This window comes from Monodelphis domestica, chromosome 3 (assembly GCF_027887165.1).
Source record: "Monodelphis domestica isolate mMonDom1 chromosome 3, mMonDom1.pri, whole genome shotgun sequence".
Lineage (NCBI taxonomy): Eukaryota > Metazoa > Chordata > Mammalia > Didelphimorphia > Didelphidae > Monodelphis > Monodelphis domestica.
This window is the reverse complement of record NC_077229.1, coordinates 440,672,297-440,689,883: the sequence shown is the minus strand read 5'-3', so window position 1 is coordinate 440,689,883 and position 17,587 is coordinate 440,672,297. Positions and strand designations below refer to the sequence as shown.

Genomic DNA, 17,587 nt, shown 5'->3' with positions numbered 1-17,587 from the left:
AACTGAGTGGGACTGGATTGGATACGATACCAGCCTCTGGCCCAGCGCCCCACTTCCCACCCTTTCCTGTCCCCAGACTGCTTCTTTGGGTGGGGTGCAGGAATGACGCGAGCATAAATCATGCTCCCGTGGTCACTCTTTCCAAATCCCCAGAGCTGTTCCAAAAAGGCACTCTTCGTCGAAGTAAGAAGAGGGAGTACCACGTGAATTGGTAGTAAATAAGAGCAAGCAAAGTGGGCACATCTGATTTTAGCGATCACTGCCTAACCGCTCTTAGCTTTCAGCAATCTGCATTCACTCCATTCCTAACTGAAGCTCGGATTCTAGACTCTATTCTGGAAACCCAGAAAAAATAGCTCCAGTTCAAATATGTCTCCAGGACTGTTTATCCCTTCACAGTGATGTTTGTATTTATTGTAAAGGATGACAACTGTTCGTTTTTTTATTTGAAGAACTGCTTTTCATGCATTTCTTTTTTCTTTCTTTTTTTAAAATTTAGAACCTTTACCTTCCGTCTTGGAGTCAATACTATGTATTGGTTCCAAGGCAGAAGAGTGGTAAGGGCTAGGCAATGGGGGGCAAGTGACTTGCCCAGGGTCATACAGCTGGGAAGTGTTTAAGTCCAGATTTGAACCTAGGACCTCCCATCTCTAGGTCTGGCTCTCAATCCACTGAGCTACCCAGCTGCCCCCTTTGTATTTCTTAATTTGATTAGTAAACCAAAATTTGCCAGTGGCACAAGCATTATATTTATTTTATGCAGGGAGGAGACTACAAGAAAAGTCAAAAAAATTGCCCAAGGTCACACAGCTAGTCCCATGGTGAAACACCTAAGGTTCAGCTCAGGGCTACTGACTCCAAGTCAGCTCCATAGTACCAAAGATTATCTTCTGGAGGCAATGATTTAACATAAAGGAATGTATTGCTAATAGGGGGAATTTCAGAGTTCAGTGGGGAATTTTGCTAGAGAGGTCTGGGAAGGGAAAGCTTTTTGACCTCCCTCAAATCAGTCTCATAGCAGGCACCTTCTCCACTATTTGGCGAAGGTGGACTTTGTCCCAGGCAATAGTAATAAGGCCAGCCAGCCAATAAACACGAAATGCTGGCCATGCATAATGCACTGGGCTAAGTGCTGTAGATATATATACAATAAAGAACCCCTTCCCTCAAAAAGCTCATAGCCTAATGGGGAAAAGACTACATATGGCCTCCTAAAAGAATTATAAAGTTAAGTGATAAGGTGGTTAACACATCTCGAGTGGACACCATAGGTTCCTTGGCCGCATGACCTGTGGCTCGCTTTACAAATTCTCCATGAATCTCTCTGGGTACTGTGTTCTTCGACTGTAAAACTGAAGGTTATACTTCATTACAGTTCCAGATCTGGGCATTATTATGCACTTTTGAGTCGTCAGCCAAGGACCCTACAGGAATGATTTCACCATAACTAGGTAACTCTTTAAACTGTTAATTCCATTGATATGGTTAAAACTATGGGCCCTTATGCCACTATGCAAGTTTCCCAAAGTGCTTACCTCTCATTTTTTTCAATTTGACATACAATGAAGAAATAATACCTAGATCCTTAGCACCTATGAAACCCATGACTTGGACAATATTTAATATTTAGGTGTTATGGAAGGTGTTATAGAAGGCAGCTGTCAGAGCAGGGCTGAGTCCTTTAATTATTTTTCCTTAACCCTCAACAGTCCAAGTAATTCTCTAAGCCATGCCAGGTTTGTTACTTAGAGGTGACGTTTTTCCAAGAAATGACAGAGGGAGTTTAGTCTGTACTTAATTATTCTTGTGTGGAAGGGTGGGGAAAGTGATAATAACCACTTTTTTTTTTTATTATGGTAAGTGAGGACTAAGAGGTAAGAGGGAAAGTAATCATCCCAGTTTCTAAAGGACCAGAATGCTGGGTCAATGAGTTAAGGTTGCTGTCAGCAGTGTACAGAGTAGATATCTGTGCTAGTTGTTGCTAAAAGGATTTGAGTTTATACTAGATACTTTGAGAGACTTTAATTTGATTTTACTTGGATAAAAAATTTTTTTGTCTTTGGGTTGGGGCAAGGCTATTTCATTGTAGATATGGTTCTGATGCTAACATCTTTTCTGTTGTTCATTTGTTTCAGTTATATTTGACTTTTCATGACCCCATTTGGGGTTTTCTTGGCAAAGATACTGGAGTGGTTTGACATTTTCTTCTCTAGCTCATTTTACAGATGAGGAAACTGAAGCAAATAAAGTTAAGTGACTTGTCCTGGGTCACACAGCTAATAAGTATCTTAGGCCATATTTAAACTCAGAAAGTTTTCCTGGCCAGTCATAATTTACTGTGCAGCCTAGTCAGTTTTAGGGAATAAGCCTGTATGTTTTCCTTCTTTCTCTAGACCCAAAACACCAAGGGGAAGTATTTTTTCTCTCATATGCAAATATGCTATTGTTTTCCTTGGAAGTTTTGCTTCTTTCTGTTTACTCTTTAAACAAACCCCATTCAGTGTCTTTCAGGAAAAATGATATTGCAAAGAATGCTTGAAACTCTGAAACAACAGTTTGAGTTGGTAGAGCTAAAAAGTGCAGTTTGGATCTGCTTAATTCTTTTCCTGGGACTTTTTATTTTCTTTTTTTCTTTTTCTTTTTTTAAATTTAAAACCCTTACCTTCCGTCTTGGAGTCAATACTGTGTATTGGCTCCAAGGCAGAAGAGTGGTAAGGGCTAGGCAATGGGGGACAAGTGACTTGCCCAGGGTCACACAGCTGGGAAGTGTCTGAGGCCAGATTTGAACCTAGGACTTCCCATCTCTAGGCCTGGCTCTCAATCCACTGAGCCACCCAGCTGCCCCTGGCAGTTTTTATTTTCATTGGAGATTTCCCACTTTATGCCATAAGCTAGCCTGCTTAAACTACAAACCAACCTGAAATATTTTGACAAAGTTCTAAAAGTCCTAACTGTTCTCAACATGCAGAGTGGAAATTCTGCCCTGTGCTTCTATGAGGAAATTCAGAGCACTGACAAAAGAAATCTAAATGGATAATAAATATGGGGGGGGGAGGGGAAGGAAATTTTAAAAGCGATCTGGAAGTTTCTTGCTATTTTGAGTTTATTCTCCTCCTATCATAGTGAACAAGTCTATTGGGATTGGTGAAAAGGATATTTTTTTTGACTGCACTGCCTGTCTTCATTCTCATTGGTTTATATTATTGTATTTACTGATTGCTTTAAGGTTTAAATTTTATCTGTTTTAATTTAATCAATATCTTTCTGTTATATGGAATCATTTTAAGCTATTTTGTCTACATTGATCTTTAATTTGTACCTTTACCTCTGCTGAAGAACAAAAGTAAGCCCATGAACATCTTGCCCCAACCATTTTCACTAGATCCATCAAAGATGACATGTTGCCTTTGTTAATTGTCACATATATGATGATGGATGGATTTCAACAAAACTGGTTAAATTGTGTGCAACCTTTGGAGAATTTAATAAGCTAAGAATTTAATTGTAATTTTAAGGGGTCTTTAGGAACAATCTTACATAACTAGTGGTTTCTGAATGGATGATATATATATATATATATATATATACATATTTATATGTATATAATGAAGTTATATTAAAGGTAGAGAAACAAAGAAATGTTCCTACCAAGGTGTTTCTATGTATTAGGAAGCCGGAAAAAAAGAGCTCCTGTAAACTCTTCATTTTAATTTACCTCCATCAGAACAATCTAGATTTCTTGATGATGTTCTAGACCCAAATAAGTTTTACTTTGCTTAAAAATGTATTTGCCAAGGTTGAAAATTTGCTACATCTGTAAAAATTGTGACAAATATCCATCAGTTCATAGGTTTTTTTATGTCATACAGCAACTTATGTGAAATATGATAGTGGGTTTGTTTGCTATTGTAATTAACTGGGCTATTGTGAATTTTGGGGACTTTGGTACTTCTTTGAATGTTCATTATCTACTGTGTTACTGTTTTATTCTGAAAATCATTCTGTACTTGCACATGGCTGACAGTGTGTCTCTGATCTTAAGCTATGTATTTTTTTATTTTTAAAACTTTTTTAAAACTTTGATTTTTTTATTGCTTTTGCAATATTTTACCTGTTTTATTTTCTCTCTCTTTTTCGTATTTGAAGCACATGTCAACAGTATTGAGAAGGTTTTTCTTTAATTTTTTTTTACTTTGCAGTAGTATAAGTTTTAAATGCATTTGTTCTAACATTAATTAATGCATGCCCCAAAAGTTTTAGACTATAAAAATGATGACATTGATAGTTTAAAAAAAAATTATGGGACTTTGCTTAATGATTCTGTCTGATTCCAGGACAAGAGAATACAAAAAGAGCCATTGCACAGTGCCAAAGAAGCACAAAGCTAAACTGCATAGTGCCAATCGAGCCCAAGGTCAAAGATCAATGGGATTGATAAAAATTTTGAGCCAAGACAAAAGGACTTGAACTTGTTTGGGGTTAGAGGTTGCGACTGTTTAACATGTGTTAAAGGCAGGTCTTCCTTGTCACATTCTACCAAGTATCTCAAGTTTGGCTCCTACCTGGCTCCTATAATTTAGTCCCTTTTCTGTCTTTCATGTTGTGGCAAACTTTCTATAGACCTGGCTACTGATTGGGTAAATGCATAATTGCTTAAATCATTTAAATTGGGCCCTGATTCAAGGACCTGTTAAAGAGCTATTTTTCCTTTATTTAGATTATTTTTAGACATAAGACTTTTACATTTTGTATTATATCCACAAGTTACTTTTCTCTTTTATTTGGATTTTTTCATGTTTTTGATTTTCTTTTGCAAATTGATTCATATACCTCATAACTCAGCCATGCATATCTGAATGATCCCTGTGTTTGTTATTATTCACCTCAGGGGGGCCAAGTTATTGTTGTGAACTTTGATTTAAATTTGAACAATTTTAGGATAAGAAACTTACTGCCTCCCAGAATCCAGAATGCCCCATGAAGATAGATGCCTACAGAGACAACATACTGCACCAGGAGATCCAGAGTGAACTTTGGGATGTGAATTGAACTATGGGGGGGGGGGTTGGGTTGAAATGCCTTTGTTTTGAATGTATACTCTTATGCCAAAGGGGACTGCCCCCAAATTGGCTTTTTGTCAATCTACTAGTCATTGGTTTTGTTCTCTTTTCCTTTTATCCACAAATTATTGACATTTTTAAGTTGATTATGTTTCCATGATCCTTTTGGGGAAACTGGTTTCCCAATAGGATCACAGGGAGATATGTATAAATGGAGATTGAGCCTTTGGACTTCATCCACCATAAGTCCCTTAGTATTTCCCAAAATTCCATTTTCCTGTGTCTCCACATTTTGCGTGGCTGTATTTAAGTGGCTGTAACTCCTCCCTCTTCCTCTTTTTGGACCTGTGACTGGACTGAATTCAGGCAGTTCTTTTTAGTTATTAATAAAACTTTTAAAATATAATATTTAGTTATTGATTATTAATTAAAAAACCCACAACTCATTAGTACCCATACTAATAGTTACATAATGGTTTCAAAAGGAAAGTCAGGTTCCTATATCCTGGGTAACTTTAGGTTTCAGAGGTCACTGATGTGTGCTCCTTTAAAATGTTCATAAGAAACTTTGATAGGGTCACACTGAAGAAACAGTGGAGGTATTAATAAAGTAATTCTTCTAATAATCAATGCAATTTGGGAGTTAGAAGGGAAGAAAACTATATAAAACAGAGAAGGGAAACTTAAGATCTATATTTAGCTCAGCCACTGAATTGTTTCTTGCCTTTGGACAAGTCCTTGAGCTTCATTTTCTTCTGTAAAACAGGAAAAATGAATTTATCCCTAAACTCTCTTCAATCATTAAATACAGTCAAAATGCTTGCAAAGCTAAGCACAGGTTTACTAATTCTGTTCTTGTTTTCTCATTTTCTCCTTAAGCAACATGGAGTAAAGAGGAAAGATCACTCACTGACCCAGAATAGGTCAAATGAGTTTAAGTAGACATGCTTGGCCTTGGACTGTTTTTATTAAAACAAATTTATTTTTAAAAATCAATTACTCAGATTAAATAAAAAAAATTATATGCTCATCAAAATTGTAGATAAAAGCTTAGATGGGTAGTTAATTCTGTGGAATGGTAGAGTTGGGATCCAAGAGGATCTTAACCAGTTAGAGCACTAAGTTGAATCTAATAAGATAAAGAGATAAAAGAAAAACTTTATACTTATATATATTTGTATACTTTAGTAAGAACAAGTCATAAGTATAAAATTTTTATATAATTATATAATACAAATTATAAAGTAAGGGAAGAATAAACAACAGTTCTGAAAAAGATCTGGGGTTGACAGTGGACTACGAGTTTGATATAAGTTAGCAGTATTATGAGGTACCTTCTCCCTAGGGTGGGTGGACTTCATACTCTGTGACAGTGACAAATGAGTTAAGAGTCCCACTACTCTTTTTTGTTTTGGGTTTGTGAGACAGAATGAGTGTCATAGAAAAGTATGCCTGGATGGGTTGTGAGCTATTTTGCATATATCATTACATTATCTTTCTCCCAGAGGTCATTTGTCTTCTAAACTTCCCGATTAGTCCTGAAAGAATCTTTTAGTTACTCAATTTCACAAACTTGGTGTCATCCTTGATTTTTCACTCATTCATGTCCACAATCCCTTGACTGATCTTGCCCATTGCATCTCTTTTTCCTCTCTGATCATGAAGCCATCACTGTAGTTAAGAACTTGATCACCCATCATTTGGAATATTTCATTAGCTTCCTAATTAGTCTCTTGGACTCCTTTCTCCTTCCTCCAAACTCCCCTCTCCTGGAGGATTCCTATTTCTGTTGTATTCATTGCGGACATCTGACTTGACTTGAGCCACACCACATCTCAGAACTTCAGAGCTCAGGTGAAACACTGGCTTTATCTTCCCCAGGATCAAAGCCTACAGATGGGAGAAACTATGCCTGGCTAATCAACGTTTTTCATTTGATTACTCCTCCTAATGGATATAGCCAAAATACAAGTTTCCCCCTGAAACATAAACATTTCCGAAATACCATTTCTTCTCCCCAAACTATAGAAGTGGTTAAGAAGGAAATTTAAAAATGGACAGATAAAAACAATGGAATCAAAGTTTATTTTCTGCATAAACTCCTGTATATTACAAAGACAAAAAGGCTAGACTAGTGTATAACTTTTCAATATTTAACCAGGATACTTGAAATAAATACGTATGATGAAACAAAGTAAAATACTAAACTTGTCAGGAAACCTATAAAATGTCTCAAGTTTTAGATTCTGCAGCATTTGTGTGCTGGAATTTTTGTTTTGTTTTCTTAAGTGCTGACCACCCCCAAAAGGTCCCTTCACATTTCCTTGGAGCTTCTAAAAAATTGTCAAATTGCAGTTAACTTCAGTAACCCCAAGACCTATTATCTGACGGGAAGTTTTAAAGCCATTTTGCTTTGCCATTGTTTAGAGAGCATCTGCTCTAGAGTGCACTGAGTTCAGTGAGCCGTGAGCCACTTTCTACTCAGTCAGTCAAAGTAGACACAGGCTCCTGGGCAAAACTCCTTAGATTTCTTGTTTGTTTGTGTACTTTAGTAAGAACAAGTCGTAAGCGAAGCCTCAAGCGAATTAGACAAGCTTCAGATCCTAGGTATGGCATGGGAATAGGAAAATCTTTCTTCCACAGATTTTTGCCATGGGCTAGACAATATCAAAGTCTTACCCGTTTTTAGTGACTGGCATCAGCCAGGTTCCCAATACTTGGAAAAGTAAGCACAGCTATGATGTCCTGACATTCAGCAAAAAAGGTGGGGCTGATGTTCATCAGGAATGCTCGACAGCTCCAAGAACACACAGATGGCCAGAATGGCTAGTTTCTGCTGGGGCTTTGTGATGAGCTCAGAGTACCTCGAGTACATTTTGCTACAGCTGAAAACTTTTACCCAAAGACATTTTAAGTCTAAAGTATGTTTATCTAAAATATTTTGTTAATATAGTGTAACGCAAATTTTATGTAGTAAATGGCTTAGGTACCAAAAATCTGTAATGGCCAATAAAAATATAATGGAGAAAAAACATCTTTACAAAAGTGAGGTCAGGAACGATGGGCATTTCTTTTGGTTGTAAATGTACTGTTTACTGTAATCCCTTGTTGAAAAGCATGTACTTGGATTTCCTGAGCTTCACGGACAACAGTAGTAGGCAAGCTTGCATAGGTTGTTGGCGATATGTCACTTAAAGGTTTTTAAAAAAATCTTTAAAGTCAACTCATTTATGTTTTAACCAAAATGTTTAAGTTAATCCTACTCATCCAATTGCTGGACTGAAAATAGCATAGCCCTAAGAGTTGAAAGGTAGAGGAAGAAAAAGAATGTAATGGGAACTGGTTATACACTTCATCCACAGGACATGATGATTAGCTATGGAGTGTACCTTGTAACCAGTGCCAGGATTAATTTGGTTAAAAATTAAATCATGTTAAAGGTTAATGTCAGCAAAAAATCTTGGGTGCTTCTAAATAAAAATAGAGGTGGATGGAACATATGGTACATTGGGCAGCCATGGGAAATGGAGTTCCAACAGCACTCACCACATGGTTTGCAACAACTAGGATTGATGAACAACAAGGCTTGGGGGTCACTACCATCCAATGATCACCCCACTGAAGCCTCTTCGCCCCCCAGACCCAAAGCAGGTGTGGCATCTGCCAGCACCAAGATCTGCACTTAACAGCCTCAGCTCATCACAAGGCTGGTACTTTGGGTCTTAAAGTCAACAGACAATTCTGAGGAATGGAAGATCTTCTTCTGGGAACAGTCCTCAGGAGTCCTTGTGTAAGGAAGAAGTTGAGAGGGCTATATGAACTCACAGTGTATACAACAAATGAGAAAAATGGCAGTGGCTGTCAACTTAACTCCTGCTTTAAGGCAAATATGGCAAATTGAGGGGTTGCTGCTGAGTCCCAGAGAGTCTATCTCACTTCTTTTGGGATTGGTTTTTACACATCGTGAGAATTTGCTTCAGTACTTTTTGAACATCTTCATCCATCTGACCCTAGGAAATTCAGATAAAAACACAATTAATGTAATAGACAATATATTTGAACAGACACACACCATACCACCCCCATTACTTCTGGTGAATCATTTAACAATCATGAAGCACTTTCCCCAGAAATTCTTCCACCCACTTCAGTAAATAAAGAGTCTGGGCTCTATTGTACAGATTTGGAAACTAAAGCAGAGGGCAAGTGACTCTTCTCTCAGGGAATTCAATTGGCCTCTTGCCAATGTTCTCAAATCTAATTAATTTGGGCAATCGTAGAAGTCAGTGTCATAGAAATAAGCAAGCATGAAGGGGTTGTAAGCTATTTTCATATATCATTACATTCTCTTTCCCCCAGAGATCATTTGTCTTCCAAACTTCCCAAATACTATTGTAATTTAGTAATAGCAATTATTTAATAATATTTAGTAATAATTCCCCATGACTAAAAGAATCTTTTAGTCACTCAAGTTCCTCTCTATTCATGAAGCCATCATTGTAGTTCAGATCCTTATCACCTCTTACTGAGAATATTTCAATAGTCTCCTAATCAGTCTCCTTGACTCTTCTTGCCTTCCTCCAAAATCCTTCTTTTGGGGGACCTCCATATTCATATTCCTGGTGGATTTAGTGAAGATACCGATTGACTTTAACCCTACTGCAAATATGCAATTAAGTAAGCCATTGGTCAAAATGATGACACAAGGATAGGCTCAGTGGAAAAATTCATTCCTACCAGAGGAAACACTTAAAAACTATATGCTCTATTGATGGAGTATCAACAGCAGCATCTGACTATAGGAAGGATTGTAAATGATTAAATTGTTTCCTGGAAATTCCACTTCCTGGAAAGGAGTCAGAGGGAAGGGCATATTTCCTCAAGCAATCAAAAAAGTTAATATTTTAAGTTTAAAGTTTAATACTTTAAACTTAAGAGGTCATTATTTGTGCCTTCCTACTTCAGTACTATTTGTTCTTGTCATTTATTGTTGTCTGCGTCTTTTTTAGGACTTAGCTATGGGGATCACTTAAAAACGCTTTTTTTAGGTAAAGGGAGGGGAAGTATTTCTGCAGATTATGACTGTACCTGAACAGCATACAGAAGATGCATTCTATAAACGGAGACGATCTCCTGATGTTGTTTCTTGGCCTCCTGGAATTTAAGAAGATTAGTATGAAAAGGAGCTCCCAGTCATTAAGAAAACTTAACAAAAAGTTGTGTCAAAATGATGCCCAGGGTGCTCCTCTCTGCCTACGAGAAGGGGCCAGGCTAATGTCTGAGGTTTCTGGATATGTGCCATTTGGAACATTGGCAAAAAGAGGTCTTTAAAAGACTACAGGCTCATCACATCCTATAATTCCAGAGCGATGGTCAAAAATTTAGGAAATTCATACCATTTTAATAGCCTAACATATCAGATTGTGCAAAAGCTCAGAAAAGGTCTGATTCTCTTGGCTTGGGAGGGGTGGGTACTCTCACAATGCAGGTAACAATCCATTTACAACTTAATAGGTAAGTCCTAATGAATTGCCTGACTCTTAGAGTCAGGTTAGATGACTTGCCTAGGGTCACCCAACTAGGAAACATCAGAGGTTCTGGAGTTAGGAAGACCTAAGCTCAAATCTGGTCTCAGACATTTATTAGCTGGGTGATCCTGGGCAAGTCACTTAACCCCTATTTGCCTCAGTTTCCCATCTGTAAAATGAGGATATACTGGAAAAGGAAATGGCAAATCACTCCAGTAGCTTTGCCAAGAAAACCCCACAATGTCCGCAGGATGGGTTGGGGAGGGGTCATATAGTCACATATGACTGAACAAAAACAAAGAGGTGTATGTATGTTGTGAGTGTATAGATGGTGGGTATATAAATATACACATGAATACATACATACATAAACATATTACACGCACACATAAACACATTCATTTACAAGGCTGTTAAGAACTACACTCAAAGGAGAAAGGGACATGTAGAACTAAATAAAAGCAAACCCCCTTTCTTCCTAATTATATGCAATACAGTCACAAGTCTTATTACTGCCTGGTTAGTATTTTGTGTGAGGCAGTGAGAAGGGTGAGTATCTACAATGACTTTTGCATCTGGTGCAACGAATCCTTCAGAACTAGAGGGTTCAAAGAGACACTGCATTTGATAAACATTTATGCAAACACATCCCAAATGAAAACAGTCCCCAAGGCAGCTAAAAATAATTCAGGAAGATAGATGCTAACAGCAGGGAGGTACTTGCTAAAGGACCACTCTATATTCTTTTGTATGCAACTAGACCACAGCTGGGTTCCAGATCAATCCACCAGTTTTGGGGACGAAGCTATCCCAAACCGTCCCAGGTCCAAACTAAAGCTTCTTTGCTCAAAACAGTCCGGACTGGTGTGGTGGGAGTATAGGGGTGCTGGGGATTAACTCAGGCCTTCCCAGCTCTGCCAGTAAACTGGACCACAATACCTAGACATCAAAAGAATAAATGTATTGAGCCTCTCGAGCACTAAGTACCCACCCGTGCCAGTTCTGGGCTGAAGATATCACTATACTCTGAAATCAGAGCTGACTGCGAGACAAAGTAACCCTCATCTTTGTTATATATGATAACTAAAACTTGGTTGTTTGTCAACTAAGAACTGGGTGTGTATGTGACTGTAGGTCTGTGTGAGTGACTCTGTGGGTGGGTGTGGTTGTGTGAGCGCATCTGTCTGTATGTGTCTGTCTGTATGTGTCTGTGTGTTTCTATTTCTGTGTGTCTGTCTGTATGTGCCTGTGTGTTTCTATTTCGTGTCTGTATGTTACTGTGTGTTTCTATTTCTGTGTGTCTGTCTTTGTGTGTCTGTCTGTATGTGTCTGTGTGTTTCTATTTCTGTGTGTCTGTCTTTGTGTGTCTGTCTGTATGTGTCTGTGTGTTTCTATTTCTGTGTGTCTGTCTTTGTGTGTCTGTCTGTATGTGTCTGTGTGTTTCTATTTCTGTGTGTCTGTCTTTGTGTGTCTGGCTGTATGTGTCTGTGTGAGCGTGTCTGTCTTTGCGTGTCTGTCTGTATGTGTCTGTGTGTTTCTATTTCTGTGTGTCTGTCTTTGTGTGTCTGTCTGTTTCTATTTCTGTGTGTCTCTGTGTCTGTCTTTGCGTGTCTGTCTGTATGTGTCTGTGTGTTTCTATTTCTGTGTGTCTGTCTTTGTGTGTCTGTCTGTTTCTATTTCTGTGTGTCTCTGTGTCTGTGTGTTTCTATTTCTGTGTGTCTGTCTTTGTGTGTCCGACTGTATGTGTCTGTGTGTTTCTATTTCTGTGTGTCTGTCTTTGGGTGTCTGACTGTATGTGTCTGTGTGTTTCTATTTCTGTGTGTCTGTCTTTGTGTGTCTGACTGTATGTGTCTGTGTGAGCATGTTTGTCTTTGTGTGTGTGTTTCTATTTCTGTGTGTCAGTGTGAGTGTGTCTGTCTTTGTGTGTCTGTCTGTATGAGTCTGTGTGTTTCTATTTCTGTGTGTGTCTGTCTGTCTGTATGTGTGTGTGTGTTTGTGTGTTTCTATCTGTGTGTGTGTGTAAGGGGAAAGAGAGAAAGTGTGACACAGGTCAGATCCAGTGGATTGAGCAACCAGGAATAAGAAGAAATAGGTACATAATTGATTCTAGCCCCTAATAAGAACATTCTCTTATAAAATCCCAAGACAACCTGCGTTGGTAAAGGGAATTTCCTCACAGTAATAAAATCACAAGGTACAGCCTCTACCCCTATAAAATTGCTAGGGATTTTTTTTTAACAAAATAGATATTTTAAAAAACCTGAGGTGCAATCTTAAATAGTAACCCAGAAAGCCAGATCAAGTGAGCAGAGAGTGGGAATTAGCATTGTCTACTTATGGATCAGGCATATAAATATTCTTTACAAATATTTTGCCATTTGATTCTCACAATGACCTGCAAAGCAGGAGATGTCGTTATCCTTATTTTATAGTTAGGAAAACTGAGGCAAAGAGTGGGGTAAGTGACTTGCTAAGATCACACAGCTAATAAATGGCTGAGGCTGGATTTGAATTCAGATCTTCCTGCCTCCAGGCCTAGGGCTCTATCCTCTAGCTAGAGGGAAAAGATATTTCTCCTTCCCCTTCCCCACTGCCCATCCCACATCCCTGCATTTCAGTGATTGCTTCCATCCTGTCACTGTTATCAACAAGTGAACCAGGGCAGTCGTGGCTCCTCTCCTTAGTGGGTCCCTTTTTTAGGCTCCCTTCACCTGAGCTGGTCTGTGCTGCTTCATTCAACACGTCAAAGGGAATAAGCCCAAACTCACCGTCAGTTGATTCTGTAGTTGCTTCACTTGCTGCTGCAAGGCCTCAAGCTGCTGACTTTGCCTCTTGGATGCACTGGTAGTGTAGGAAAGCTGAGAAAGGCTGTTCAAAGCTTCTTTTAGTTTAGTGACTTCCTTGGACATCTCATTGATCTAGTGAAATGAGAGCTACATGAGGATGCAAAAATATGCTTGCAGAACCAAATATCAGAGTCGTGCCCCTATTCTAACAGCTTCTACTAATTTCTTCTCAAGATGATTATACAAGACAAGTGAAACATTATTTTTTAAAAAAGCAAAACATGCTTATGTCCAATTTAAAGCATTTGAATTATTTTTTTTTTCCGTACTGACGCAGATAGGTAACAAACGTTCTGGGGTGGCTTCCTAATTTTAGCTTTTAAAAATAAACATGGGGACATCGAAAAGGCTCGGTGGATTGAAAACCAGACTTAGATATGGGAGATCCTGGGTTCAAAACTGGATTCAGACACTTCCTAGCTATGTGACCCTGGACAAGTCACTTAACCCCCATTATCTAATCCTTACTGCTCTTCTGCCTTGGAACCAATACAATACACAGTATTGATTCTAAGATGAAAGGTAAAGGTTTTAAAAAAAATAAACACTCTTGAAATTGTCAGCAACATCCAAAATAAACACTAATATACCCAATGTCAAGAAAGAAAACCAACGTGTACCCAAAGCCACCCAGATTCCAGATAGGGGTAAATCTCAGAAATTCTGACTTACTCTAAAACAAGAAGTCCTCTTTAGGTTTCTGTAATTCTTAGATCACTTATGGTATGTATTTCAGAGAGCATTAACTAGTCTATGACATCAAAAACAACCCACAATGCTTCTGCCAACGACAATGGAAGCATTTGGTAGAGTGGTTAATTGTTAGGATTGCTGAAATACATTCAGACAACCAACAACTGACCAGGAAGAGCTGCTATCTTTGTTCTTCCTCTTGTCTCCCAATGAAAACTCTGGACCCTCAGCGTAAACATTTTTCCTTTTCCCTCTCCAACACTCCTTTGAAAAGGAGGACCAGGGAGTATTTATATTGGCTTTGGTAGAAATCAATTAGCCTAGAGCAGTGGCTCTTACACTTTTTGGTCTTGGCCTGCTTTAATCTTTTAAACATTAGTGAGGCTTTTCCAAAGAGCTTGTTTATGGGGACTATATCTATTGATATTTACCATATTAGGAATTAAAATCTTACTAGGATTATGAAAATACTTTTGACTTAATAGATACCCTACAAGAGTTTCAGGGACATCTAGGGGTTCCCAGACCACATTTCTGAGAATCTTTTCTTTAGAAAATGGGATTGTAGCTGGGCATTATTTAGGCTTCCATATGGGAAGGAATGAACAAGGTTTGAAGTTGGGAAATTTATCTTAAAAATAAAACAAAACAAGACACCAAACTCTTACTGTCTTAGAATTAAGACTGAATATCCATTCCAAGGCAGAAGAAATTCTAAGGTTTATAGGCAATTGGAGTTAATTGATTTGACCAGGGTCACATGGCTAGGAAGTGTCAGCCAAATTTGAACCCAAAATCTCTCATCTCTACACCTGGCTTTCAGTCCACTGCCTCTAGATTTACCTTTGATAGAAGACATTGGCTAGGTTTTTGCATGATGATATTTATAGATACGTGAATTCAGAACACAGAACAACTGAAAATGCTTTATGTTCTTTTATTTTAAACACTACCTGCTTTTTAAATGAGTGAATGAATGTATATCCTATTTATGGTTCTTTAGGCTGCCCTGGAGAGATGAATCCACATGTTCAGGGAAGATAAAAAATCATGGAAGGTTAGTAGCAAAGAATGCTATTTTATGCACTGGGATATCATTATGGTAGAAGCTGAGGAGCCTGGGGATGAGAGTGAATGAACAAAACAGCACCCCCCCCTCCCCCGCATTACAGAAAAAGTGTTCCACTAACCTTCTTGTCTTTGTCCTCTTCCAATTTTGAAGAGTTCTCAGAATATCTCCTCATTTCTGTCAGTTCTTCTTGGGTTTGTTGGCACTTTTGATGAAGCTCATTTACCTCTTGTTCCTTAGCTTTCAGGAGATTTTGAATACTGTCCTTTTCTCTTTTTATCTGTGAGACCTCATTTCTCACCTGAGTCACCTCTAAGGATGCCTTCTCTCTCTCTTTCACAGAATCCTTCAATTTAGATGTCAACGCACTCACTTCACCTTCCAAAGATGCCTGGAGCTTTTCATAGGAAGCTCTAGGTACCATGGCATCATTCATTGCTGCTTTTTCTTCCACAAGATGTTTCTCAAGATTTGCCACTTCCGTTTCTTTGCCTGCCAGCTGCTTTTTAAGACTGCTTATTTTTTCTTCCATTTCTTTTGCAGCATTCCGGAGCGTGGTTATCACTTGCAAATGTTCAGTGATGGACACAGAATTTTGCTTCTGAGCATCAACTAGTTGCTTGAGCTGCGTTACTTCATTCAATACCTTTGAATACTGGGACTTCATTTCAGATAACTCATCTTCAGCTTTCATCCTGGACACATTTGTCACCTGAATGAGCTTCTCGTGCTCATCTTTATGGATATATTCAGAAGTGACATCCTCCAGTGACTTCCTCTTCCTGTAGTCCTCGAGCTCAGCCTGGGCTTCCTTGTAGAGCTGGGAGAGCTCAGTCACCTGCTTATTGAGTTCATCAATCATTCTGTTCATGGCTTCTTTCATGTCTCCGGTTTCATCGCTGGACTCTTGAGGAGCCTGACTTTTCAGCGTGTCTTGTAATTTCTTGATTTCTTCTTGAGCGTCCTTGTATTTCTCAATTAAAAAGGCTTTCTCTTGGTTCATATTCTCAATCACAGAGCAATATGAATTTCTTATTTTCTCATACTCTTCCACAGGTGGCTGGATGACCACAGTTTTCTCCTTTTCTTCAAGTTTCCCCTCTAACTCTCTCACTTTCTCTTTATTTCTTTCACTTTCTTCTAATGCATTCTGTAGATCTTGCTTCAGCGCTTCAATTGCTTCATCTGTGGACCTCAGCTCATGAAGATCTGAGTAACTGTTATCTTTGCTTTCTGGAGCAACGAGGCCCAATTTCATTTGCTTCTGCACATTCAAGACCTCTTTCATAGCTTCTTCATATTTGCTCTGGGTTTCCTTAAGCTTTTGGCTCAGGTCGGAGCCATTCTCTGAAATCTCAGAGCTGTTTAAACAAACTGATTCTGGAACTCGGAATTGGAGCTGGGCTTGCAATTCTCTTCTTTCAGCTTCCGAGATATCCAGTTTCATCTGCACATCCTGTAAAACTTCCTGCAGTTGTTGAATTTTTATGTCACTGCTGCTAGAGGCTTTACTCAAAGTGTGGGTTAAAACAAAGGCAGAAGTTTCATTTGGTTTATCCACTAATGGGGTCAAGTCAGTCTGGGTAGAGTGGTAAGAGTCAGTGCTCAAGTCTGCCTCCACTTCCTTGGGTGTTCTGGCCTGTAAAAAAAAAAAAGAAGAAGAATTAAACCATGGTAAAGAGTTGACCAAGTAACTGAAGTGAGAAGGAAGGATCTCAACACCAATTTGAGTGTTGAGATTTGAGTGAACACAGTTACCTTTCAAAGTCCATTTCCTGGGTTATGAGTCTTTTAGGGAAAAATGTCATTCAGGACATGGGAGAAAATAACACTGGATATTCTTTTCTTACACAGAATAGTACTTCACCACTACTAAGATGAGGTCCCTGGAATGGCTTGAAAATAACACAAATTACCAGTTTTCTCAGAAGCTGTGTAATAAGTAAAAACTCCAAGAGAGTAGGTTTTAGCTAAGAAAAACCAATTTATTAATTAGACTAACAAGAACCAATAAATGAACAGTTCATGATCTCAGTTGGTAATCAGAGACAATTCATCCAGAGTCCAAAATACAATTTTGAAAGTTCATTATTCAGTCCTCCTCTAGACATGTCAAGGCATCTCTAATTGGTAGATATTTAATGAGGAGATAGGCTAATATTTTCCAGTCCCTTCATGATGGTAGGAGGGAAGTTACATGCCCCATCAAAGGATTCCAATATCCTTGCTTAAGTAGATGGAGAAATCAAGTTAGGTCTGATTAAATTTGACTTCCATCACTCAACCTAATGTAAGAAATCAAGGACACAATCATGGCGCCCTCGGACACGTGTGGTTGAAATGAGTTCTGTTCACAAGAAAGGATGAAACTTACATTCTCAATATTATTGA

General features: G+C 38.5%; 1 protein-coding gene across 11 annotated transcripts in view; it reads right to left on the bottom strand.

Moving 5' to 3' along the window:
- Positions 1-7,126: 7,126 nt before the first annotated feature.
- RAI14 (retinoic acid induced 14) overlaps positions 7,127-17,587 on the bottom strand; it is a 183,569-nt gene continuing 173,108 nt past the window's right edge. For all 11 annotated transcript variants that reach the window (XM_016431623.2, XM_007487483.3, XM_016431622.2 and 8 more), the window contains 4 exons: positions 15,318-16,835; positions 13,357-13,506; positions 10,149-10,214; positions 7,127-9,070 (listed from right to left, as the gene is read on the bottom strand). In XM_016431623.2, the coding sequence (XP_016287109.2) occupies positions 8,993-9,070; positions 10,149-10,214; positions 13,357-13,506; positions 15,318-16,835 (1,812 nt within the window). In that variant the 3' untranslated portion in view covers positions 7,127-8,992. The remainder of the gene's footprint in view (positions 9,071-10,148; positions 10,215-13,356; positions 13,507-15,317; positions 16,836-17,587) is intronic.